The 25,859-nt window shown below is 30.2% G+C and overlaps 3 protein-coding genes and 3 long non-coding RNA genes across 9 annotated transcripts in view; 3 read left to right on the top strand and 3 right to left on the bottom strand.

Moving 5' to 3' along the window:
- Positions 1–12,675, top strand: part of LOC108001689 (uncharacterized) — a 32,028-nt gene extending 19,353 nt beyond the window's left edge. The window contains exons 1-10 of one of the 3 annotated variants that reach the window (XM_028668639.2): positions 5,914–6,050; positions 6,732–6,934; positions 7,036–7,504; positions 7,582–7,898; positions 7,981–8,281; positions 8,347–8,694; positions 8,767–8,882; positions 9,016–9,310; positions 9,386–10,418; positions 11,999–12,675. In XM_028668639.2, coding sequence (XP_028524440.1) covers positions 6,012–6,050; positions 6,732–6,934; positions 7,036–7,504; positions 7,582–7,898; positions 7,981–8,281; positions 8,347–8,694; positions 8,767–8,882; positions 9,016–9,310; positions 9,386–9,442 — 2,145 coding nt within the window. In that variant the 5' untranslated portion in view covers positions 5,914–6,011 and the 3' untranslated portion in view covers positions 9,443–10,418; positions 11,999–12,675. Of the gene's footprint in view, positions 1–5,913; positions 6,051–6,731; positions 6,935–7,024; positions 7,505–7,581; positions 7,899–7,980; positions 8,282–8,346; positions 8,695–8,766; positions 8,883–9,015; positions 9,311–9,385; positions 10,419–11,998 lie in introns of those variants that run through there. The other 2 variants (XM_062078503.1, XM_017062836.2) reach the window with 2 other exon arrangements.
- LOC108001688 (cyclin-G-associated kinase) lies at positions 961–5,955 on the bottom strand. Its single transcript, XM_017062833.3, has 7 exons — positions 5,822–5,955; positions 5,203–5,264; positions 4,542–5,127; positions 3,695–4,479; positions 2,702–3,421; positions 1,538–2,626; positions 961–1,446 (listed from the first exon to the last, which is right to left on the bottom strand). The coding sequence occupies exons 1-7, from the start codon at positions 5,943–5,945 to the stop codon at positions 1,339–1,341; spliced, it is 3,474 nt and encodes a 1,157-aa protein (XP_016918322.1). The 5' UTR covers positions 5,946–5,955; the 3' UTR covers positions 961–1,338.
- LOC133666581 (uncharacterized) lies at positions 6,636–10,576 on the bottom strand. The gene is made up of 2 exons (XR_009830906.1): positions 10,467–10,576; positions 6,636–6,946 (listed from the first exon to the last, which is right to left on the bottom strand). It is a non-coding gene; the product is annotated as an uncharacterized LOC133666581 (long non-coding RNA).
- LOC108001694 (transcription cofactor vestigial-like protein 4) lies at positions 12,126–20,473 on the top strand. The gene is made up of 4 exons (XM_017062845.3): positions 12,126–12,269; positions 18,134–18,298; positions 18,971–19,174; positions 19,266–20,473. The coding sequence occupies exons 1-4, from the start codon at positions 12,212–12,214 to the stop codon at positions 19,343–19,345; spliced, it is 507 nt and encodes a 168-aa protein (XP_016918334.1). The 5' UTR covers positions 12,126–12,211; the 3' UTR covers positions 19,346–20,473.
- LOC133666582 (uncharacterized) lies at positions 17,777–24,993 on the bottom strand. 2 transcript variants are annotated; one of them, XR_009830908.1, is made up of 2 exons: positions 24,370–24,993; positions 17,777–18,532 (listed from the first exon to the last, which is right to left on the bottom strand). It is a non-coding gene; the product is annotated as an uncharacterized LOC133666582 (long non-coding RNA). The 2 variants fall into 2 exon arrangements; XR_009830909.1 differs by lacking the exon at positions 24,370–24,993 and adding an exon at positions 20,486–21,153.
- Positions 21,135–24,337, top strand: LOC114578034 (uncharacterized). Its single transcript, XR_009830907.1, has 3 exons — positions 21,135–21,274; positions 22,013–23,807; positions 23,905–24,337. It is a non-coding gene; the product is annotated as an uncharacterized LOC114578034 (long non-coding RNA).
- Positions 24,994–25,859: the final 866 nt, after the last annotated feature.

Below are 25,859 nucleotides of genomic sequence, written 5' to 3'. Positions count from 1 at the left end.
TCAATAATGAGTTTTCAATAATAATAAACATAATAAAAAAAAATAAGGTAAGTTATAAAGAGGAATACATAATACATATATATATAGAGGAATACATATACGTCAACAAATTACTGTTGTAAAAAATTTTTATGATTTTTTATAATTATTTTGTATACTGTATAATATTTATAATTTATAATTTTTTAATATTTATTTTCTAAAGTTATAAGATATGGAACTTTAATAGAATCGAAATTTTTAAATTTTGATATCCCCAAATTACAAATTTTTTTAAATTAAATTTAATTGGTAAAATTTAATTTTTTTAAATTAATTTTAAATTAATTTTAATTTAATTAATAATTAGATTAGATAAAAATTAGATTTCATTAGTTTTTATTAATATTAATATAATATAGTGACATAATCAGTATAATATAATGATAAATATTTTGTTATAATCTTATAAAGAAAAAGAATATATTTTTCTTAACTTATTCATATTAATATTTATATTTTGTTTTCAAAAAATTTTCAATTTTTAAAAAAAACTTAAATATCACATATATATATGTGATATATTGATACATTATATTATAATGCAATAATGACATTATTTATTCTCAAATGAGTATAATAATAGTTGAATTTACTGAATAGTTCTTTTCTTTCATATAAGTTACACATAAGTTACTGTAGGACACATATATATAAATATTTTTCCAACTATCATAAAATAAGATTTTTTTCTTTCTATTTTGGAATTTCTTTTTAAAAAAATATAAAAATCATAACATTGTGTCTTTTATTATATAATAACTAATTATTTTAAAATATTTAAAATAATTTTTTTTATTATAGAATGTAATAAATTTTTTATTATATATTATGATTTTTAAAATTAAATATTTAAATTTATTAAATATTAAAGAATTCTTGATAATAATGGGAATTGGTTTAATATCAAAGACATTAATATAATCGACCGGAAAATATCTTTATATATTTGGAATCTTCCTTAATTTACATTTTACTTTATATACATATATACGTTATGCCGCAGTTACACTTAACAGAGTTTACTTTTTTTAAGTAATCTTACAAGGCTTTTTTATATCATAAAGAGATGCATGTACACGCGTTGCCATTCAAATACAGTACTCGAAAATTTGCATTCGTTAAAATTCTTACTTATTTTTTTTTTACTACAGCTAAGATAACATTAGCCGGAATGTAACATAGAGAGATATCTTACAATTAATAATAATAATTAATAATTCTCGGGTCTCTCTCTTTTTGCTAGGAACTACCTTAACTCGTGGACATAAGAAGCGTATTACAGTCATATCGAAGTAATTAACTAAATAAATTTTGTTGTGATGCATCGTTTTCAAATGTGCTCCATGCATTATTCAGTTCCATGAAAATTAATTTTGCAATATTCTCGTTAGCCGTTCCTGCTTGCTAAAAAAAATATAAAAAAAAACATTAAAGTCAGATACAATATATATTTACATTAATTTCTTATTTAGTAATTTCAGATTTTAAATAATACCTTATCTGGATGCACAGCTAAACAAGCTTTTCTATAAGCTTTCTTCACATCTGCCGTAGTAACTAATTGATGCATTTCACACCGTTGCCATCTATCAGCTTCAGGCCACAAAACTGTATGTAATGAACAAAGAAGAGCCCTTAAATTACCCTTTTTCCCTTCTGTCCATTCAGCTATTTTCAATCTATCTGGATCCATAGTCTTGGCTGCTTCCATTTTCCTCATTTGATTTATTGTCTTTGGACTATCTTTTTCTGCTTTCCGTGAACTAAAGAAATTATATCCTTGACTACCTAATAGATCTTCAAAAGCATCTCCACTTGATTTATTCGTTTTATTGCCTGAGGCAGTATTATCAGAAGTATTGGTCTCGTTAATTGTATTTCTGTGCGTATTAGGACTCGAATGGATTGGCGTGCTAGCAGGAGCAGGACTAGTTGATTGTGGAGTGTTAGAATTTTTTGGTGTTCCATTCCAGCTAGAAGTTAGTCCAGCTCCCAAAGAGCTGGCAAGATTTGTGAAGGGATCTTTGTTTTGAGCTGTAAAATTCGGAACGCTCGAATTTCTTGGAAAATTTTCTTCAGGTGGAGGTTTTGCATTATTCGATTTAGTGTTTCCTAACAGATTGTTTACAGTGCTTTTACCAAGTGGATCAAATAAATCTTCGAGATTTTGCTTTGTAATAGACTGATTTTGATTGAAGAACAAATCGCTTAGATTATTGTTACTATTATCGTTCCTATTAATAGGCTGATCGTGACCAAAAAGTAGGTCATTCTGAACGGGATTAGTAATAGTGGATACAGTATTTTTCGTTTCTTGTTGAATAAAATTACCGAATCCTCCTAAGAGATCACTTTCTTTTTGACTAGAATTAGAAAAAATATCTAATCCCGGATTCGCTGCAATTTGTGGAGTATTGTTTATGGTACTGGTGCCTGGCATTCCTAAGTTTAACAAATCAGCTTCTTGTAACTTGATTTCTTCTTCCTTCTCTATATTTTCTACAGATTGTTGAGGTACTTCTTGTTGTACATTAACATTGCTTTGTGCTTCAACTGGTGATGGAACTATGGTTTCCTTTTGAGTCTATTTTAAAATAATTTTAAAATAATTAAAATATACAATTGAAATATTAAATATTTTTAAAACCATATAACTTACTTCTTCTGATTTAGTAGTTCTAAAGCTTTCTAAAGTCTCCTCCATTTCTAAAGTAGATCCGAATAATGGATCTGGTTCTATTTCCGAATGTAATTCTGCTTCCCAAGGAGCTGGAACTCTAGCCATTTTCGAATTTTCTTCAGACATCGCAATATTTAAAATAACACTAAAATTTCCACCAATTTCAGGTGCATCATCTAAATCCTTTTTCTTGAATATTAATTCAGATTCAGTATGTGGTATGTAACCCGTATGAAAGTGAACAGAAGCAATTTTAATTCCAATCATACGTCCCAATTGCTGCCTCGCATGGAATATAACTAGAGTAACGTCTCCTCTAACTGTAGCATTACCAAGTGCTAATGAAACTTTTCCTTTCATCATTCCAAACAATTTTATATCTTCATATTCTGGTCGTTTAGTAGAGAATACTAAAGCTCCATTGCTATAAATATCAATATAAGGTCTACAACCATCTTTTGCCCTAGTAAATAATGGAACTGGTTTAATTATTAAAGAACGAAGAATTAAAGGCTTAGTATGAGGTTGTACACCGGCACTCAGCAAACTCATATAATTAATACTACGTAATTCCGACGGCTGCAACTGAGGAGATTGTCGCCTAGTTGTAAACATCGCTATTGCCTCCTTAGGAGTATTAAACGCTTTAGCATAAATTAACAAAGTACAGGCAATTGTGGCACTGGTTGTGTACCCATCCTAAAAAAAGAAAAATTTTATTATATTTTTTAATTAATATAAATTATATTAATTTAAGTATAACATATAGAGTTTTTAAAAAGAAAAAATATTAAAATAAAAAAAAAAATAAATAAATAAATGAAATAAAATAAAAAATATAAATTTTGTATTTTTGTTAAAGTTTCATTGTTTAATGCAAAAATAAAAATCTTTTTTTCTATTATATTTTATAATAATTTCACTAATTTTGTAATTTTTCAATTTCAAATATTTTATATATTCTATACTTACATTGCAATATAATACTACAATGTGATTAAAATCGGCATTCAAATATCGATAAATATCTTGACATATCTGATACAAGGCTGATAATAACGGAGCATTAGAATCCGAGGAAGCATAGGCAAAAGAACAGTCAATATGTCTACCAGGAAGTCTAGACATATTTGGTCGTCCTCGAGATAAATTATATAATTGTATACGAGCTGGTGGAGGATGTCGAGCCTGTAAAAATGCTCTTACATCCTCTATATGATTAGCTCTGTAAGCAGATTCTATTCCATCTGCTGGATAGGGCATAATTAATATACGCGACGTTAAGTAACTGGCATCTAATTCAGTTCTGGCCATGCTTTGTTGCATAGAATACATCATTTTGCTTGAAGTATCCTTTAGGTTTCGCAAAATGTTTCCAGCACCGCCTTTCAATGAGCTAAATAGGCCTGTTGTTTGAGCTACGGGGACCTTGGCAATAGTCTGAGTCATTGAGACAGGTTTTGAAAGAGGTACATTTGTTGGAGGAGATGGTCTCGGTGGTGGAGTAGGTGTGCTGGGTGGTTGAGCAGGTCTGGGAGGCGGTGGGGTTTTTATTGGGACTTCCACTTTTGGGGGTTCTCTGGGATCAAAATTGTTTGACTCAGCTATCGCCGCTAAACGCTCCAAAATCATTGATGTAGTCAATCTTCGTACAGGAGATACCTCCAGACATCCTTTTACTATGTCGTGAAGGCAAATTAACCGAGGATTAGGTGGAAGTGGAGCATACTTCCCATTGACTATTGCAAGTTTGTTACCTACAAATAAAATGAAACGAGATAAGAATTAATTTATTATGAACATACTATAAATTTTATACCTTCAGGAAATGGATGCCTGAGTGTTATTAAGGAGTATATTATACAGCCAAGCGCCCAACAATCAACTGGAGGACCAATAGGCTCATTGTTCCATGTATCCATCATTTCTGGAGCTCGATACATTGGTGTAGTATATTTTGCCATTTGATCCTCTAAAGTAGCTCGTTTCTGAGCATTCCAAGAAGGATTAGGTAAAATCTGCTGATTAGAAGTACTTCCAAAATCGCAAAGTTTAATCAGACCATCACTTCCAATAAGAAAATTCTCTAATTTTATGTCTCTGTGTACAAGTGGTTCAGGTTGTTGACTATGCATATGATGCACAGCTCTTGTAGCTTGATAGGCTATTTTACAAATCTGAGCAAGAGTCAGAGCATTTGTAGATAAGTTTCTAAGTGTATCTGCTACTGTACCTCCAGGGCATAATTCTGTTACTAACAAATACTCATATCCTTTACGATCTTCACGATCCAAACGCTGAGCATAAAGATACTGAATTATATTTGGATGACCAGATAATCTTTTTAAAGTTTCTATTTCTTGTATAATAATTTTATTAGTATCTTCATCAATTGCTATGAGTCTCTGAAAATATAAGTCCATATTAGAATGACCTTTTTTAATATTTTAAAATAATATAAATGTAAATAGATAATTCACCTTAAGTGCATATTCTTTTCCTGTTTTTATATCTTCAACAGCAAATACTAAAGCCCAACCACCTGTTGATACAAGTATTTTAATATTAATTATTTATTATAATAAATAACTTGAAAATAAATATATTTTTAATATTATACAAATATTTAATGAATTTTTTACTGAAATTTTATTATTTTATTGATATTTTTTAAATATCAATATTTGAATGAATTAAAATTCTCTTAATATGAAAAAAAATTTTTAATTAAAAATATATTTTTACTATAATAAATTATATAATATTTAAATAATGAATTATATATTAAATTTTTAAAAATATCTACAAATATAAATATTTAAATGCATTTAGATAACTAATTATTTTTCTTTAACACTAATATAGATTATAAAGTTCGGTCACTTTCGTATTATATAGCTGAATGTCAAAACAAATTTGACACATGTCAAAAGGAGGATAATTCACACTGTTGGCACAATGTCAACCATCCTTTTATATCATCTGAATTACGTAAAAAAATAATTTTATTTGATAGTTAGAAACGATCATAATGCAAAAATGTTTTAATTAAAATAAAATTGTTTAATAATGAGATATTACAAGGGTTGACAGACTCACCCTCGGCGAGTAGCTTAGTCACGCGTAATTTCACATTGTTGATTTCCAATATTTGTCCGACGTATTCATTAGTATTCGTGGCTCCGTTCAAGTATCCTAAAGCGGATCTTAAGTAATCTGACATATTTCCTTTAAAATATCCCGTCGAACCCCCAAAAAGCGTTTTCGTACGTTACAATGCAGACAGCCGATGCTGTCCGGCCATACTGTCTTTGTGACGTCATCAACAGTACCGTACCAACAATATTTTTATATTTTAATAATTGTTATTTTCATTAATATTAATTATTTAAATAATTAATATATTAAGAGAAAACTCTATTATGATATTATGTAAATTTAGGCTAAATTAGATCTTCTATTTAGCAATAATAATGAAATTAAGTATATATAAATATAAATTAAAAATAGTCTATATATTTTTTATTTTTATTATTTAATTGAAAAATTTTTCAATTATGATTTTGAAATTAATGCTTTTTATATTGCATTAATTATTTGAGAATAAATTAATAGAAATTTGAGATTGTTTTGTAACAATAATTATAAAAAAAATGTATTATTATTTTTTTATAGATAAAAAATTTAGAGAAAATTATAGTATATAAAAATCTTATTGCTTGATTTTTAAAAGAAGTATAATTCATTATATTGTACAAAAGACGCGCATGCGTAAAGAAAATTTCGCAAATTCATTATCTAAAGCAAAACAAACTATATTTTTTCTTTGATTCTATGAATTTTTTCTTCATGTATTACTAATTCAATTATTGATAATTACATTGATAAATCTATGACTGAAATAAGCAGATAATTGTGTTTTATAAATATTATTATTGTTATCATTTCGGTGTTATATTTTTATTAAATATATGAATATTACATTATTACATGATTAAATCATTTTCAGAAATTAAAAATGTCGGAATTTGTAAAATTTACAAAACTCAGATCTACTACAGATTGTACATTTTGGGCAAAATTTGTAGAATTGAAGATTGACAAATTCAAATTGGATGAAAAAAGTATCAATTTATGGGGAAGTTATAGTCTTCAATCATTGAATGAAGATAATTTTAATCCATTGGTGCTGGATTTCACATCGTTCAATGAGTAAGTTTATATCTGTAACATATATATGTAATTGCTTTAATTAGTTTATCTTAAATAATAGATATGTATGTCAGAGTTAATTCTATATAGGTAATTTTTAGAGACTTGGAAACAATAAATAATAAATCATCTGTTATTTGTTTTGGACATATGATTAATACAAATACTTTTGAAGCATTTCGTCAAATTAATCCTGAACAATTTATTGATTCTATGGGAAAAGATATTATAAACAGTATTCAAGATGGAACAATATTACAAAATCCATGGAAACTCTCATTATTTTTAGTATTAGCTTATTCAGATTTAAAAAAGTACAGATTTTATTATTGGGTTGCACATCCTACTCCTTTAAAGTTACCAGAAATGTATTATGAAGAAATTCCAAAATCGATCACAGAAGAATTCTCAGAGAAACATGTTGAAGATTTATGTAATGACTTTTTACATTTGGACTGTAGAACAAAAAATTATTTCACAGTACTAATATCAAAGGAAAATAAAATGTGCATTGTTGATCTAGCAACAGGAATAAATATTATCAGTATAAATAATGAAAAACAATCACAGGTAAGATAAACAAATTTTAAATAAAAATATTTTAATATTTTATTATTTACTTATTATTTATTATTTATTATTTTTAGGATTATACTGAAATTTATTTTGCATTTTATGATCCATGTACAAGTTCTAATCCAGGCTGGCCTTTACGTAATCTATTATGTCTTTTATGTTGGTATTGTCCTACATATTATTTTTCAAAAATTATTAAATTCATATCTATACGAGGAAATAAGGCACAGAAAAGTCTCGTTTTTAAACTAAAAACTAAAGAATATAAAAATTATAAAAACATAAGAGATAATCTGTTTCTGAGTCATCTAGTGGGTTGGGAGAGCAATTCAAATGATAAATTAGGTCCCACTATAGCTGATTTATCTGATACTATGGATCCAACTAAGTAATTATTTAAAAATAATTTAAATACAAAAATATTTTGAAAATATATCAATTACTTCATTAATGTTTTTATTTTCTATTAGATTATCAGACAAAGCTATTAATTTAAACTTAAAACTAATGAAATGGCGTCTTGTTCCTAATCTAGATCTAGAAAAGATCTGTAATCTTAAATGCCTTTTATTGGGTGCTGGAACTTTGGGTTGTTCTGTAGCAAGAGTTCTCTTAGGTTGGGGAGTAAATAACATAATTTTCGTCGATAGCTCTCATGTATCTCATAGTAATACAGTACGTCAAAGTTTGTACAATCATCAAGATGCTATAAAGCATAAATATAAAGCTCATGCAGCCAAAGATGCTCTGCTCAATATCCGACCAAGCATAGTAAGTATTATAAATAATTTCATTTTATATGAAACTTCATTATATTAATTTTATTAATAATATAGAATACAGAAGGTATAGTTTTACATATTCCAATGCCCGGACACGTTGTTGGTCAAAGCATGCTGGAATCTACAAAGCAATCTTTGAAAAAATTAGAGGAACTTATTGAAATAAGCGATGTTGTCTTTCTTCTATTGGATTCTCGGGAAGCTAGATGGTTACCTACAGTTCTTTGCGCTGCTAAAAACAAGATTACTATCAATGCAGCTTTGGGGTTTGATTCTTATACTGTACAGAGACATGGTACTCGAAATTTTAATAATCAAATTTCTCCAGACTTAGAAATTAAAAATCCTCGTGGTATGGATCTTGGCTGTTATTTTTGCAACGATGTAACACAACCGGGAAATGTAAGTTTATAAATTAAGTCTAAAGGATTTATATGAATTTTATTTTTTAATGAAAATTGTTTTATTTTATAGTCACAAACTGACAGAACATTGGATCAACAATGCACAGTTAGTAGGCCAGGTTTATCACAAATAGCTGCAGGGTTGGCAGTAGAATTATTGGTAGCTCTATTGCAACATCCCGAAGGGTAAGAAGTGAATTTAAATTTAAATAAATTTTATTAGATATTACACTTTATGTATATAGTATATAAGAATAAAAGAATTTATTCAATTGCTTTATCATTAATGCTTGATAATTTATTGTTTCATATTTAACAGTGTTGAAGCAGAGGCATTGGTGGGAAATAGCAGAGATAATATCAATTCAAATGACGCAAAATTAGTTGGTTTATTGGGATGTGTACCACATACTATACGCGGATCCCTATGGAATTATGATACCCAATTGACGATTACTCACAGATTTACATCTTGCACAGCCTGCTCTGTGCCTGTTATTATTGAATATAAAAATCGGGGTTTATCTTTTGTTTTGGATGCGTGTAATATACCAAATTATTTAGAAAAGTTGTCAGGATTAGAAGAAATACTTAAACGACCCGATTTGGATGAGGTATCTTAATTTTATAAATTTTATTAATTTTGATATTATAAAATTTGTTAATTTTTTAAATATATTTAATTACAGCTTTGCTATGCATTGGATAATATAAGTGATGAAGACGAAGACGATCAAAAAATGTGATAAATATTATTATATTACAGAATTAGAGATTTTATGCTCATTTAAATAAGCACAATCATCGAAAAGAATTATGGATTCATCTTCCTTATTTTTTTTTCGGTTCCTACAATATTTTAAATTTTTTTTTCTTGACGAAAATGTATTTGATATATGTAATATAATACTTAAAAAATTCAATTTTATCATGAAAAAAATATTGAAAATTTATCGTGGAATATATTTCAAGACTATATGAATCTAATATTCATTTTTAATTTTTTCATCAATTTTATTTATTTTATTTTAAATTTTTTTATTATAATATTGACATTTGACGTAGATTATTTACGTCAAAATATTATAAACTTAGAATTTGTTCTATTATTGGTATAACTTTTGTATAGAGATTTTATATGAAAATTGAAATAATATATATATAGAGATTATGTCTCTTGTTTTTAACGTTATAAATATCGTCAAATAAAATAAATTTCTTGAAAAAAAATATTCTATTCAACATTTCCTATATTATTAAAAAAATTGTTTATAATTAAATTAAAATTATTTATATAATTTCCTAATAATTGTTCATTTGATGTTAATGATAAAAAAAATTAAAAAAAATTTTCTTGATAAAATTTTATATATCAATAAAAAATTATGTGAAATATAAATATAATTGTTGGAGGGAAAACAGAATTTTTAAATTATATTTATATGAATATTGTGACGCGCTTGCGTCTTTGACAATTTTGCCGATAGAGCGCGTTGTGACGAATGAATGCCTGACATTCCAACGTAATGTTTAAGTAGTGGGGAATCGAGGCTGGCTCTCGTGTGTCAAACAGCCTGTGTTCCGTGTGTGTTCGACCGCATACCATTAGATTTTCCATCGTTTTCAATGAAAATACGTACTGTACATTAGTTCGACGTGTCAGCGAACATTGTGCCGGATGTTTGATTCTATATTCATTGGCTTGTCATAGCAAAACCAACGGTGAGTTATCATGAAAATGGGGGGAGAACCACCTTAAGTTCGATTTACCTCGAGGAATGCGTGGCTTGTTCCTTTTTTTCTTCACGCTACGTCGCATTCTTCTATCGATTCCTGCTTCAAAGCGGGTGGAGAGGTGAGGAAGAACATTTCGTTTGCTTAGTCGGTAAAAAAGTATTAAAATTGTTATCGATCATCTACTTTCTATTAAAAATAATTAAAAAAATTTTTTTATTGGACAATTTCGAAAAACCATTTGTTATTGCTTTAAAATTTTATAATTTATAATTATGCATGTGCTTTTATATATATATTTGTTGTTACATTATATTAGAATTCGCGTGTCTGGTCTTTCATTGATTCATCTTTTTCAATGAATTCTATCTATCAAAAGATAAGTATTTACAATTTTTCTGATTTATTAATAATTGAATAATTATTAATTTTTCAAATTTATTTGTAATTTACTTCTTAATAATAATTTAAAATTAATGCAGAAAAAATGAGAAATAATTAAGAAGAATTACATTTTAAGAAGAATCATAAAAATTCGAGAAAATTTTCTGAGATAAGAATAAAGTTTTGAAATTATAAGATTGGTTACTATTCGTATACTATTGTAATTTGAATTATAATTCAATATTAATTTTTTTCTCAATTTATATATTTCGTTAAAAAAAATTTCAATATTTATTATTTATTATTATTGTTTATGTTAATATTTACCTATTCCTAACGAAAACATAAAAAAAAGGAATAATTAAAAAAAAAAACTATTTAAAAGGCATCATTTATGTTATTAGAAATGAAATTATGATGCCGGTTGCATGGAAGTTTGGAAAGGGAGCAGAGGGCACAATACAGGGCAAGAAGAGGAACAATGTAGTAATGGCTTCGAGAGTACTTTCGAAATTTATATATATTGTTCAAATTTTTACAATATATGAATGCTTATCGTCAATAAATTACCATCGATTATATCTTTAATGTTTGTTCTTTTATCAAAGATTTTAAGCAAATTTTATTTAGCATACTAAATATTTTTTATCAATCTTTATATTTCATAAAGATATTTGATAATAAAGATCAAAAATACATTTCAAATTTAGAAGCCATTATTAATTTAGATAATTAATTACATCAAATATCATATTTAGATAATTGTTTAAAAAAAATTTACGTTTCGATCTCACAGTATTAAATAATATTGAAAATAAGAACCATGATTAAATTATTATTATCCTATATATCAAAATATTTATTTATTGTTAATTAGTGATAATGGAATGGAAAATAAAAAAATATAAAAAGGAAGGAAAATTTAGATAAAAACAATTCGAAGCCATTACTTCGGCATATTAACAGTGGGAGGAGTGGGATCGAGTGGATACGCGTGGGGACTCGCGAAGCGATGTAGGGTGGGCTATATGCGGGGCTACGGAGGACGCGGGCGGCAGATCTCTGGTGAGGGGTCCGCATTCCACAGACAATGTCACGTTTTTTAATCCTCGTTTTACTTTATTTGTGCTTGCTTCGGTCGCGAGGAAGGTCCCCAAACAGTTAACTTCGACTTCTGTCCCCAGAAAGCAGAGATCCTTGTGACGGTTGGGCTCGTCAGCGCTCCATCGCGGGAATTTCAACCCGTGTTGAACACCTGCTGTATCCCTAGCGAAAAGTATCTGCCTAATCGTGAATAAGTGAAGTTTGTTGGTTTTTAAATTAAAATTCAAAGGGGTGAAATTGGTGAAATCAAGAATATCTTTGAGAATTTTGGAATTTTGGAAGGAAGAGAAGAGATGTCTGCCGTTGAGAGCGCCTTGGATGTCCTCTCCAGGGCGGCCACTATGGTGCAAGGTCAGTTTGCCTCGTGACTTATATTTTCAACGGACTTGGAGATTGTTCGTGATTATTGGATGATCAAGGTTCTAGTGGGTTGGGATTAAGCTGGAGTCTATATGGTAGAATATTTTTTAACTAATATAATATATCAGTAATGACAAACTTATTAAAGCCAGTTTCTATTTCAAAATAAGGATTACCTAATTGAAAGCATTATAATTGATGTACAGGCTACAACAAAAAATATAATAATAGTAAAATCCATAGTAATAAAAAAATTAATTTAGTGCATTTTGAATTGCTCAGATTTTTATAAAATATAAAATTACAAAAATATAAAATATAAAAGTACAAAAATATAAATCATAAAATAATAAAAATTATAAAAGTATAATTAAAATTACAAAAAATGAAACAAAAATATAAATTGTATTATTGATTATGTTTTTTATGGTACCTTGTTGAGAAATTATATCAATTTCTACTTTTTTATTTTATAATATCACATTACAGAAAAAGTAGGAAGTCATAATTAATTCTTAAATTCCATTTCTATGAAATCTAAAAAAAAAAAAATTGTTTGCAGATATCTAGTTTACTATATATATATATATGTGTGTGTGTGTGTGTGTGTGTGTGTGTGTGTGTGTGTGTGTGTGTGTGTGTGTGTGTGTGTGTGTGTGTGTGTGTGTGTGTGTGTGTGTGTGTGTGTGTGTGTGTGTGTGTGTGTGTGTGTGTGTGTGTGTGTGTGTGTGTGTGTGTGTGTGTGTGTGTGTGTGTGTGTGTGTGTGTGTGTGTGTGTGTGTGTGTGTGTGTGTGTGTGTGTGTGTGTGTGTATATATTATATATATATGCTCCAAAGTTTCATCTAAAAACAATCCACTTTTCTTCCTAAAAATTCCTGAGTCCACGAAAACGATAAAAAAATCGCATTTCCATGACTAATTGAAAAACATAAATTACGGTCTGTCGAACCGATTGATGAAATCTATCCAATAGGATTGTTCGTGATTTATGTAAGAAGAGAGGCTAATACGAGCACGCATTCCTGTGAAATGCCAATTTCGCGTCGAATTAGATAACATTGTGCGGCGTTTATTTTAGATTCGTCGCGTTTGCAGCTTCTCTGACGAGTTTCTTAGTAAAATTCTCAAATGAATTTTCTCTGACGTTTAATTTCAATTAAAAAATCTTTATTCTACACAATTTAACATATTCGAAAATAATGATTAAATTGAACTTTGTATTGAAGAGAATCAATCTAGTATTCTGTATTTTAAAGTTGCAGTGTTATGAAATATTTGTTAGTTATTTGTATGCTATTTTGACAATATTATAATGTACAATTGAATGTAAACAATCATTTTTTTCACATTCGAATTGTTAAAATCATTGTTTAAATCATTATATTGCTATAATGAAGTTCATTTTAGTATTTTATTAATGAAGAATCGATAAATTTAATTATTTCTGAAATATATTTTGGATAATTTAAGTTATGCGAAAAGAGGAAGTGATGGAAGTGCGAAGCTACGTTTTTTAACAGAAATTGAGTCCGAAATCTTTTCTTTCTTATTTCACTTCAAAGATTTACAAATATTTACAATATTTCAAAATAAGGCAAAAAGGAATATTTACAATATTTCATAAGAAGGCGAAAAGAAATAATGATTATTTAATTAAAAATTGAAATCAATTTTTTATTTCTATCTTTTGTAAAAAGGATTATTTGAGAATTGTAAATTTTATATTTATATTTATAATATAAATCAAATAGAATTGATTTAAATGACATAGTGAAAAATTTGAATGGTCGAAAAAATAGCTGTAAAGTATGACGTATTAGAGAAAAGGTTCCACTTTCGAGGGTAATTGGGAGCATGACAACGCATCCGCGACGATGATTTTCATAAATCATCGGATTGCTATTGGAGCGAACAGTGGAGCGTAACAAGCCCCGATTCTCGGGAGTGTGACTGGTTCCTCTTGTATGTGGTTTGTTGTGATGGAATGCCGTGCCTCGAACCTGTTCCGAATACCAGACGTAGTTACGTCTACTTGCGAATGATGGCGCGTTCTGTGACTTTCTCGAGAGCCAAAAATACGTTTTCCCAGTCGGTTTCACTAGTTATCGACATAGCCTTAATATTTCATTGCAATATCACAAGATAAATAGTTTAACTTAATTTTTTAACGTAGTCACAAATATTAAAAAGAATTGTAGATTCAAAATATTTATTTTGAATGCGATTGAAAGAAATTTAAATAGTATATAATCTAAAACACAGAAATTTCGATATTTTCAAAATTTTAAAGAATGGAAAAAAATCATTATTTAAAAAAAAAAAGGAATATTATTTAAATTCTATATCAAAAAATATAATATATATGTTTTAATCTATATTTAAAAATATTGAGTTTCAATATGTGTGATATCACAGATTTCTTTTTAATTCAGCAGATTCCATAAGGTGTGAATTACGCTCGTCTTGCAGGAATATCGAATGTATATTTCAATTAAATTCAGTTTTTGAAGCATGAGGAAGAAATATAGGGATGTGTGTTTGAAATGTGCTGAAATATTCGATGAATGTACACCCACAAAGCCACAATTCGCATATATACAACGTCTGATAACCATACGCGATTACCTGGTTGCGTTGCTATTAAAATGCCCGGCATTCCTGTTCGATGCCTCACGATTCCTCGAGGATAACTTGCCACCTTGATCTTGCTTAGGAATTACGTGGTTACAATAATATAGAATCTTATAGGTTGATCTTCAAATAGATAGATTTTCTTAAATACTATTTATTTATTATCGCTAATTTTATTTTTTATTTTCTTATTAAAGGATATAAAATATTTTTAAGATATTATTATTATTCTTAATAATAATAATAATGATACAATTTAATTGAAATTACTTGGGATTCCTGATTTCTCTTATCATTTAAATTATGATTCTTTTTTTTATTTTTATACAATTTTTTTTTATTAAATTTAAAAAAAATAATTTTTATAGATAGATATATAAAATCTGTAAAATAATTCTTATGAACAGATATTTTTTTATTATTTTTATTTTATTATTATTATCATCGAATATATTATTAAGCTTTTCTTATTAACCTTCTGAAAGATATTTTATTAATATACAATGATTATTGTAAACAAAAAATGAATATAACTTTGTTTTAAAAATTAAAAGAATGTATTCAAGAATGTATAATTCTTCAGACGATGTGATAGTATTTTAATTCGAATACATACTTTCCGTAGAATTGGAAAAAATCTGAGGATTCTTATCAGGTGAATTTTTTACGCGAGCGTGACAGCGTGGACGTAGTGTGCACGTGTACTGAACGCCATGTGCATCGATCGCTTACTTACCTGCCACAGAAAAAAAAGAAAAAGAGGAAGAAGATAGAAGAAAGAAACGAATTAGTTGGCTGAAGATGCTTATATCCCCTATACACTCACACTGTTGGATTCAAACAGTAATGGGTTTGAATCGTTTTATAGCTACAACAAGAATTGTATATTATTCAAATATAGAAATATTAAATTATAATTATAATTTTTTAATCTTCAAATATCATAATTAACTCTTATAGCATTTCTAATCTAAGAATTATTTTTTAATTTGAATTTTGAAAGATTCTTATTTAAGAATTTTCAAATAATCCTATCTTCAAGCCAATGCTAATATCAGAATTCTATAGTAGAAGTTCTTCTCAGAAAATTTCGAAAAGTAGCAATCTATATTCACATATATTTTGATCAAATTTGTTCAAGGATTATTGATAAAATCAAGCCATCACTATATCAAAGCGTGCAGACCGTATGCATGTGTAAAAGGCAAGCTTCACCAACTGTATGTGGAGGGGGCAGACGACGGGACGAGGCGGATGAATGAATGAATCTTAAGACAGTCGTGTAAGAGGGGCATTCACGAATCCACGTATCTTTGACTCTGTCTATTTTTCCAGAAACCTCGTACCCAATGTCCTCAGCTATCTTATATCCTTCAACGCGCTAATTTTAACAATCTGGTGATCATTCAACATAGGATTATAGTTCTAAAAGCCAATGATCTTGGTTTCTTGTCGATTACCAGTCGAATTCATCGATAGATCGCGTCTTACCGCTTTCTTCGAGTTCTCCTCGGGGCAACCAGGACATCATGGAAGCTGCTTTCTTCGGTGAAAAGAAGATTCTTCCGTGAAAAGGATATTTCACATATTTTGTTCTCTGAAGTTGATTTTATAAGAAAAAGAAAAAGTTCGATACAAAAAAGTGGATTAATCTGTGTATTTTTAATAATTTAATGAGAACTAACTAATGGCTCGTAGTGTTCTCTTATCTTTGAAATTATCTTTATTTATTAAGAAATAAGAGAGAAAAAAATCATTGATTTATGATTATTCGTGGTGATTATAAGTTGAGTTCATGACATCTGAGGATTTTAAGAAACATGGAAATTTCGTCGAGGAGAAGGTGCCTCTGGCAGCCGTGGCTTACTACAGAGAACTTTCAAACGAGATATAAATCCAGAGGTACGTGAGGAAATGTTTTTGACTGATTATAAAAAAATCTAAAATTCTTCAATAGTTTCGCTGGATAATATTTATATATACATGAATATTATGATTTTAAATTTTGAAGAGATTTAAAAATACCTACATTTAATATTCAATATTTAAGTGTAAAAGAAATGAAGATGAACTATAATTAGATAAATTTTAAAATAATGATAGATTAATTTTTATTATCATATTGTGTATCAATAATATATTCGAAAACTTTGTTAAATTAATTTTATACTGAAATTTTATTAACTTAGTTTCCATCAATGTTTTAGAATCCACGCCTCTGGTACCTCTTATAAATTACCGAATTTGACAAAAGTATGGTAGCAGCCAGTGAATTAATTGAATGGAACCATGTCAGCTTCGTCCACGCGTTCGGTCCATTCATCTTTTTCCCGGGCGCTGGCTCATCCTTCGCCTTTAAACCAGTTTGACCGTCTTCCTGACGATCCTCTCACGGCTATTAGGTACTTCCTGCCCCATCCTGGGAACCAGACTCGTTTCTCTACTCACCCTTCGCGCTTTTCTCTTCTCCCACCTCATTTTTTTTATTCTTTACGCACTCCTCCGCATATTTCTCGATCAAGGGGTTGCTAGATCGGTTTCCAATTTTATCACAGGGAATAATAATACATGAACCGTGATGTTTTATAAATAAATTAAATACTTTGTTACTGAAGGTTCGAGAACAGATTTGCGCGTTGTATTTATTTTGTAATGGATTTAAGATAGTTTATGATGAAATTCGATATGTATTCAGAGAGATTCAAGAAGGAAGTCTGAAATTTAGGATAGCTTGAAACCCGGACCTTTAATTTTTTCTCCGAGCTATTGCACACTTTTTTGTTGCACATGCAAAAATTAATTGAACAAATATTATTGATCGAATATCTGCATGCAATTTAGGTATTAAAATAAAAGAAATTAAAATTATTTAAAATGTATAATCTATTATATTTATTTATAAGTTCTCTTTTAAAATGTTAAAAAATACAATTCCAAATTTATTCATTTTTCAAGAGTATCATTTTCTACTATTCTTATCCATATTTTCATATCCATTTTAAAATCTTGAAATAAATATTTTTTTATAAAGAGAATCTCAAATAATCAAATATTAAAAACAAAAAAAATTCACACTTTACAAGCTTATCTTAAAATGATTAAAATCTTTAAAAATTAAAAAAAGGAAATTAAAAAAATGTTAAGAAAGAAAGATCTTCAATATCAACTTAATATTAAATAGAATGTAAAAAAATTTCATGCAAAAGCTTTTTTATTGCATAGAGGAGAGGCCAAAGACGACGAATCTCCACCGGAAACCAAGTAGCGCGTGGCGCAAAGAGCGTAGGAGGGATCCAATTCAAAGTGAAGCCCTAGACATGTCTGCGGCCCGGGTCCATCATCATCACAGCAGGCCCAGCGTGATTGTGCCTACCACACCGCAACCTGGTAAGCTTCTGGTTGCTGGTTCCTAGTGTTCCACGCGAATTCGTTAGGCAAGAGGCTGGCTACCGTTGTTCTTGGCCTCGCAGGGGGCAGCCAAGAAGGGCTATTGTCTGGCGCGTATGGGGTGACTACGTGCTTTGACAATGTGGCGTGATGCACGTCGCGCAGATGCTTGGCTGTTGAATAGAGGAATACACGATTCACATCGGCTGTTAGCTGAAATTCCTCTGTGCAAAACTGTGAAAGAGAAAAACAAGCCAATAACATTTCTTTAAATTAAAATAAATTTGAAATTAAAGATATAAAGAAAATAGTTTGGAAAATATTTTAAATAGATTTAAAAATAAAAACATTTTTATAATTTAAAATTAAATTTAAATTTAAACTTCGTAATTCGATTTCATTATTTTTGATTAATTTTTATTAAAAGTAATATATATATATATATATATATATATATATATAGTAATTATGAAATAATTATATATTTGTTTAAAAGAAATATTTTACAGAATGATCATTAATATCTTCAATATTAAGAATAATGTCGTTTATCAATTATATTTATTTAAGTCAATTTCATAAATTTTAAATTTTAAATTCTCTTCTTTGAAATATTTTATATTATATTTTACAAAAAATTTTTTCAATTGAATAATAAAAAATTATTATCAGGAACAACCATTGAAGACACGGCAGTAACGCCCACCCCATCGTTGACGCCGTCGGCAGCAGCAGGAGGCCAAAGAACTGGGATCAGAGTCGTAGGTGGTGTGAGTGATCCTGCAATAGACGAGCATTTCAAACGATCCTTAGGTCTGGAAGAGTACGCTGCAGTTTTCAACGCCACCTCTACGGATAAAGAGGCTGGTCTCAGTGGTACATTATTAAAAAATATTTCTTTATGAAAAAGAATTTATTGTTTTATTTGAAAAAAAATTATATTTTTGAAATAAATTTCCATTTTTAGTGGATGATCATTTTGCAAAAGCTCTTGGAGAAACTTGGACGAGGCTACAAGCCACTAGCAGAAACAAGGACTCAATCTAACTGCTGGACAGTTAACCAAAAATCCGTATTATTATTGTGTCGTTGCCGTTTTTCATTGTGACATTTAATATGACAAAATTTCATCACTTGTTTAATTAACCCACAGAGCAATATGAAATTGCTATTAATATTTGTAGAAGACACATAAGTGGGAGCAAGCAACGAACTCTTTATTATTAATATTATTATCATTACTATTATTATTTGGCTCGCATGGAACGCAGACGCAGACCTAAGTGTCCTTCAACTATCACAGATACTCTTAGGTATTATTGACGATATATCGTGACCTGTGCTCGCGATTTTTTTAACTCCTTGCGACAATTGTATTCGAAATATTGTATATATAGACGCGTATTCTTTTAATCATGCCATCATCGTGGCCCTAGAGGTCTCAAATTATTTATTATACGATGTACCATACTGCCTCGCTAAATAGTAGATCTGTTCATTCTTTCTATCTTCTTTTTTGCTGTGATATTAAAAAAAATTGATATATATCTATACCAATATTTTGATTTTTTTATTTTATTTTGATAACATAATAAAATTAATTGTTTATTTTTTGATGAAAAATTTATATATATTGATTAAGGTAACACGAAAAATTGCAAACAGAAGCATTTTATTTTTTTTAACTTTCAGACTAGAAATGGAAAATATTGGAATATCAAATTTAATTCGTTACAAGATCGATATAGAATTCAAATTACCGCAGCTATTAGAAGAAAGAGTATGATGAACGGAGCGACTTGTTTGTAATTAATTATTATAATTCGTTTAGACGTATTACATATATGTATATATGTATTACGTATATAAATATATATATTGTATATATTATATATTGTATATTACGATACATATATATAGTTAATACGTAATTATAGAAAACCGAGAATCTTTATAAAGAATGTAAAGGATATATAATAAGCGCGAAACCGTATGAACTGATCGTTGCACAAACTTGTAACACGTGTTCACTTCGTGTGTATCTATATATATATAATATTATAATGATATATAACAATATATAACAATATTATAGTATATATATATTTATACACGTCATATTAAAGAGAAGAGAAGGAAAGAATGAAAGAGAATACATAAGAAGATTATTGATAATATTTTTAATACCAATTTCGCCGTTGAAGATCCGTATCCTTCCTTCCTCAGTAGATTCCCAATGGTTGATGATGAAGATTGCTAAGAAGAGTAGTACTGATTTCAAATGGTGCTAGGAGATTTAGCACAAACCCCAGCACGCATAGAAGTCAGTACCTCTATCTTCTTATTGTCTTTAAATTCTCTTCACTTCTTTTTATCTTCAAATCCTTCATTTTCAATATTTTCTAAGATTAAACGTTGTCATTCACTATTCTTAATGTAAAATTGAGATAAATGTTACACTTCAAGTAGAAGATGAAGAAGATCGATTTCTTTCAGAGCCGCACTTTCATTAAATTAAGAAACTTATAGAAGTTTTATATCCTCCACTGACGAGAGAAAACTATTAAAACTAATGAAGAAGACATCACTTTTCAAGATAAAAATATTCACTTAAAAATATTCCTACTCCAACTTTCATTTATATGAATTAATCAAGTAAAAATCACTTTTATCCAACAATTAATATCATTAATCAACAATTCCACTCCACAAATGTATTTCTTCTAGTTCCATCCAGTAACATAATGTACTCCTCCTTTAGAAATGTATTTCCTGTTCGAGTTCTTCATTCAAAAAGTTTGAAGAAGTTGGAAGTTCTGGTGACACTTTTTTTGGACATAACGAGAAGAATGATGGCAAGAAAGAGTGAGGCTTTATGTGTCGTAGGTGGGCCCAGACCTAACCCAGACTGTCCCAAGAGCGCTCGGATGGCTTCCTATATGCAGGCAGCCTGTTCACTTGCCGTAAAGCAAAATGGTAACTTAATATTAGACTTGAATATAAGTACGGTAATCCCACACCAGAGTCCAAAGTAAGCCTACACCTACTCGGCCGGCCATCCCTGGACCTCAGTTCCCCCTTACGAACGCCCTCGAGCGTAATAATACGACGGGATACTAGATATCGGTACTCTCTGTGCTTCTAGGTGCAAATTGCGACCACCTATGCATCGTCGTCCCTGTTTCTCCATTTCCAGCCTGTACCTGCGTCTCTCTTCCTGTCAGCAAGCTCCTTCTAGCCTGTCGTTCGAGAAGACGACTCTGTTCTCTTACTGAAAAGGCATCTACATTGGATTATAACATCTATTTAAGTGGATCTTTAGCATTAAGATGATTTTAAATTTAGGATATTTATTTGTTAAGAGATTGGCGAAAATGAAGAAATTTGCAATCTCGCTAGGATTTTCGTCTTTGAAAGGATATTTGAAGATTCTTTTAATTCGTTAACGAAGACAGATGTTAGTTAGTTCAAGTTGTTATAATTTTATATTTTCACATCTTGCGATGAATATATAAAGAAAAATGGTAAGGCAAGGATCAATATTTGCCTAAGATTAATTTTAAAGTATCCAAGTAATTTAAAAACAAATAATAGGTAAATTTATTTAGAAAGAAACTTCCTTCTTTCTACGTTCTTTTTGTCTTATTAATGATATATAACATCCGTGACGCGGAATTGCAGAAATACGATCCCGTTTTTCAATGTTTTTTTCAGACAAATGCCGCTGTGAGCGCTCCCCGAAGTGCGACGACCTTCGCGCTGCGAAGAACTAGGATAAACCAGTGGTCTACGTATCTCTTTGGACGTAAAGTAAGCTAATCCGGTTGCGGATCATGTTTGCAGCCCCTTTAAATGATACTGATACGCCTTAGTCGCGAAAGTCGCATGTTCCGAGATCCAGACAGTTTCTTCATCTGTTTATTTAGGAATTCTGATCGAACGAGTTTAACAATTTATCTAATTGTGCTTCATAAGTTCATTTAAATTGATAAAAAGATTAAGAATTTTAATTCTATAATAAAAGAATATTACCTTCAATGATAAGCTTTTAATTTTATTATCATTATTATTTGTTTGTGCCATGACATGTGTGCAGGTTAGTTTTTAATGATAATTAAAGATTTTGAATGAGATGCGATAACTATTCGATTATACTTTTGGGAAATTTTGAGAATTAATCAGTCTCTGAGGGTAAAATGTAATTGAAAATAGGCTATTAAACCTCGGGCAGATGCTCGTCCAAGTTATTTCCCCGTGCACGCAGGTGTTTCTACAATTGTCCCTAGTAGTTTTACCCTCCTATTAGACATGAAACACATTCCCCAGCATCGACTTTGTGATTCCATCCTTGTTAAATGCTATAATTTCTCTTGGATATTATTTGGAAAGGGAAATTACGAAGTTAAAACAATGAATTGAATTATTAATATTCTAGAAATGTTTCTTTCGTCTATTTCGATGAAATTGAAAATTTTTAATAATATTTGGATTGAATTCTTATTAATAATAGATCGTCAAAGATTCGGAAGAAAAATGATTTATTTTACACTGGAAAATGTTTTAAATATAAATAAAAAATTATTCGATAATAAAAATTAGGAAAAAAAAAGAATTTATTGTTTAAAAGCTTATTTTTATATTGTAACAAGTAAGATATATGATCTTTTAAAAGACACTTTATATTTTCAAGTAGAAAAGTGAATCGAATTCGTAATGCGCGCCGTTGTGTGCGCAAGGATTCTTCGACGGATGGATCAACAGTCACCCCATACAGATGGTCTCCCTCGTAGAAAGAGGCTCTACCATTACGCTCTAGCCGAGATAGGTATCGATTCAAATTTCTATCTCGCCTTCGATCGAATCGCGTTCCCAAAAATTTTCTTTACATCGTTCCGTTCATTTCGATTTAACGTTCCCGAAAATTAATTAAAATTATTGCAATCGAATTTTTTTTTTTCAGAAGAAGAGGCGTGGTACAGTATGTAGTTTGATCTTATAATAGAATCGATAGTAGATCGACTAACTTTTCTATTCGGTTCGTGGCATATTACTGTTTGTTTATTTTAAGTCCCAGGCGTATCTTGTTTCGGAACCAGACCCAGCTGACCGCAGCCTGGCATCGTTTTCTCGTTTTATTCTCTTGCGTTACGCATCGACCTGGTGTCGGTGGTGCGAATTAAGCGAGAAAAATCGACGCCGTGAAGCTGATGCACGCAATTTCCAGAACGATCGATTCGATTTTTTGGAATAACAATATTAATCTGACAATATTCTAGGCAATTAAATTTATATATTTTTATGCAATTCTATCTCTTCTTTTTAGCAATTCATGATAGAAATTTGGAGAATTTGAATCTTTTGTAAACTTAATACATGAGAATTTTTTAATTTATGAGAAAGAATTTGAAAGGATCGGAAAAGAAATTTGATAAAATTGTTTTGACCGAAAAGAAATTTGATATAGTTGTTTTAACCGAAAAGGATAATGAAGTTAAATCTTTAGCAACAGGTAAGATTAAAAATAATTAACATTATAATTATGAAATTTATGGAATTAATGAGTGATGTTGATGGTCAATGACTTTACAAACGAATAATAATAATAGTTTTAGACGCGCCAAGAAACCACGCTGCTAGCCTTGCATCGAAATCCCCAAGCCACCCCAACGCGAAGAAAGAAGCGATGCAGTCACATATTCCTCTCACGGATTTCTTTTTCTATATTAAATTTTACGTATAAAAAATATAAATTCGAAAAGTTAAAATTGAATTAAAAATAAAATTCGAATTAAAAAAAATTAATTTACCGGAAATAATTATCATTCTGATTAATGTGAATTTAAATTTTATATATTTATTGTTAATTTAGAAACTTTTTCAATATAAATTTCAAAATAAAAATAAAATAAAAATTTCTCATAAAAAAAAATATATATATGTGTGTATATATAAAGATTATCAAATATCGTATTAATTTGAAATGAGAAAAAAAATTATTGGTCCATCATTATGAAACAATTAAAAAGTCATCATATCATCCGTTGATTTCATAAATTTAAAAATCTCTTTACCTGTTACCAAAATTGATGATATCCCACAGGATGTCCTTCCTGTCAATGATGCCTTACAAGAACGACGCAAAAGACATCCCATCGCTTCTCTAACATAGGCAGTCACCACTATAAACACCAGTACACTGGAGATACTTCGATCCTCCGAATATATCGATATATCAGTTCTCAAAATCGAATCACAAACGCGGGATCATCAGCGATCGCGCACTGGAGTTAGTATCTGCGAGTCGACGCCGACGCATTCGATGAAAACCCTCACTACCCTTCCCCTCCCCCCTCCCCCCGATGTTATAACTCGCATAGATCCCGGAAATGTCATAAGGAAAAGAAACGAGCGAGAATACAGACAATGGAAATAAATTGGAAGAACGGGAAGACACAAGAATTGCGACGAGGAGAGCCATGAAGGTTCGCAACGAGCATGGGACTCTGGACACGACTGATCGAGTGACCGAGGGGGTAGCATTGTAAGAATACCCCTCCTCGTGCGCTTGTATAGAATTACGTGTGTTGATCGCGCATACAGCTCTCTCCGTCCCCTTAGTTCGCGGCAAAAGGGAGCACGAAGGGAGAAGAGTGGCTCTCCGTTCTCCCTTCCCCTCTATTGCCTCTCCTACAGCCTTTCACCGTACGTATATACCCACCCCTGCGTACCCCTGCCCCTTAGACCCCCCTTCGAGGCGTCCTCTCTCGCGTGCGTGAATCATGCATATCGATTTTCTTTCGTTAGTACGTCGTTCGGTAGTCGTTGCCCGGCCGTGTACGCCTCTGACGATGTACTTCCCCTCTGCTTTCGCGCGGAGAGAGAGCCCGGGGGCCGACCGCTGCTGGAACCCCTTCTGAAAATGCGCTAGTCCCGCCACCGCCGATTCTTTTTGCCACAATGGGTAGAGTAGGTACGTTTTTAGCGGTCTCGAGATCGAAGCCATGATCTGGATAAAGATTCCGGGATGGAAATTGGAAAGGATAAGATTTAGGGGAGGGAGAGGAGGGGATAAGAAGTTCCTTCGACCCTCCAAAGAAATAATCTGTAACAAAAGTAGGAGGAAGATTCTTAAAAATGAATAAATAGTAAATGAATAAATGAACAACAGGTATCTATATAAAATTGCGATAAAGGGGAAAAAAGGTATAAGGAGAGAGCATTTATTGAAGAACATTAATTTTTAGCCATTTAGAAGATTACAAATTGTGAAGAAGCAAAATTTGAAAAAGGAAATGAGGAGATGAGGAGCCTGATGAAATGAAAAGAAATTTGCAAGGATTAAAATGGCCTGATGGTCTAGTCTGACCCTTCTTCCTCAGACGCTAAAAACACTTAGGGAACCCCCTTCTCTCTTCTTTTTTTTTTTTTTGCCCGAGCAAAATATCCCCGTATGACGCGACAACGATGAGACGATGCTCTTGTACCCGTTCCCCCTCTTTTTCTCCTAATACATCCCCTAATCTTTGCAGCAGCAGGCCTCCGGTAATAAAGTTTCTTTGTT

This window comes from Apis cerana, linkage group LG8, assembly GCF_029169275.1.
Source record: "Apis cerana isolate GH-2021 linkage group LG8, AcerK_1.0, whole genome shotgun sequence".
NCBI lineage: Eukaryota > Metazoa > Arthropoda > Insecta > Hymenoptera > Apidae > Apis > Apis cerana.
This window is presented reverse-complemented; position numbering and strand designations above follow the sequence as displayed.

Bases quoted from the DNA above. Each gene is read 5' to 3' on its own strand.
- LOC108001694 (XM_017062845.3), top strand. From the start codon at position 12,212: ATGTCTGCCGTTGAGAGCGCCTTGGATGTCCTCTCCAGGGCGGCCACT. The intron at 12,270-18,133 runs GTCAGTTTGCCT...TTTATTGCATAG, and splicing joins GGCGGCCACTATGGTGCAAG to AGGAGAGGCCAAAGACGACG. The intron at 18,299-18,970 runs GTAAGCTTCTGG...AATTATTATCAG, and splicing joins GCCTACCACACCGCAACCTG to GAACAACCATTGAAGACACG.
- LOC108001688 (XM_017062833.3), bottom strand. From the start codon at position 5,945: ATGTCAGATTACTTAAGATCCGCTTTAGGATACTTGAACGGAGCCACG. The intron at 2,627-2,701 runs GTAAGTTATATG...ATTTTAAAATAG, and splicing joins GAACTACTAAATCAGAAGAA to ACTCAAAAGGAAACCATAGT. The intron at 1,447-1,537 runs GTATTATTTAAA...TATTTTTTTTAG, and splicing joins TAGCTGTGCATCCAGATAAG to CAAGCAGGAACGGCTAACGA.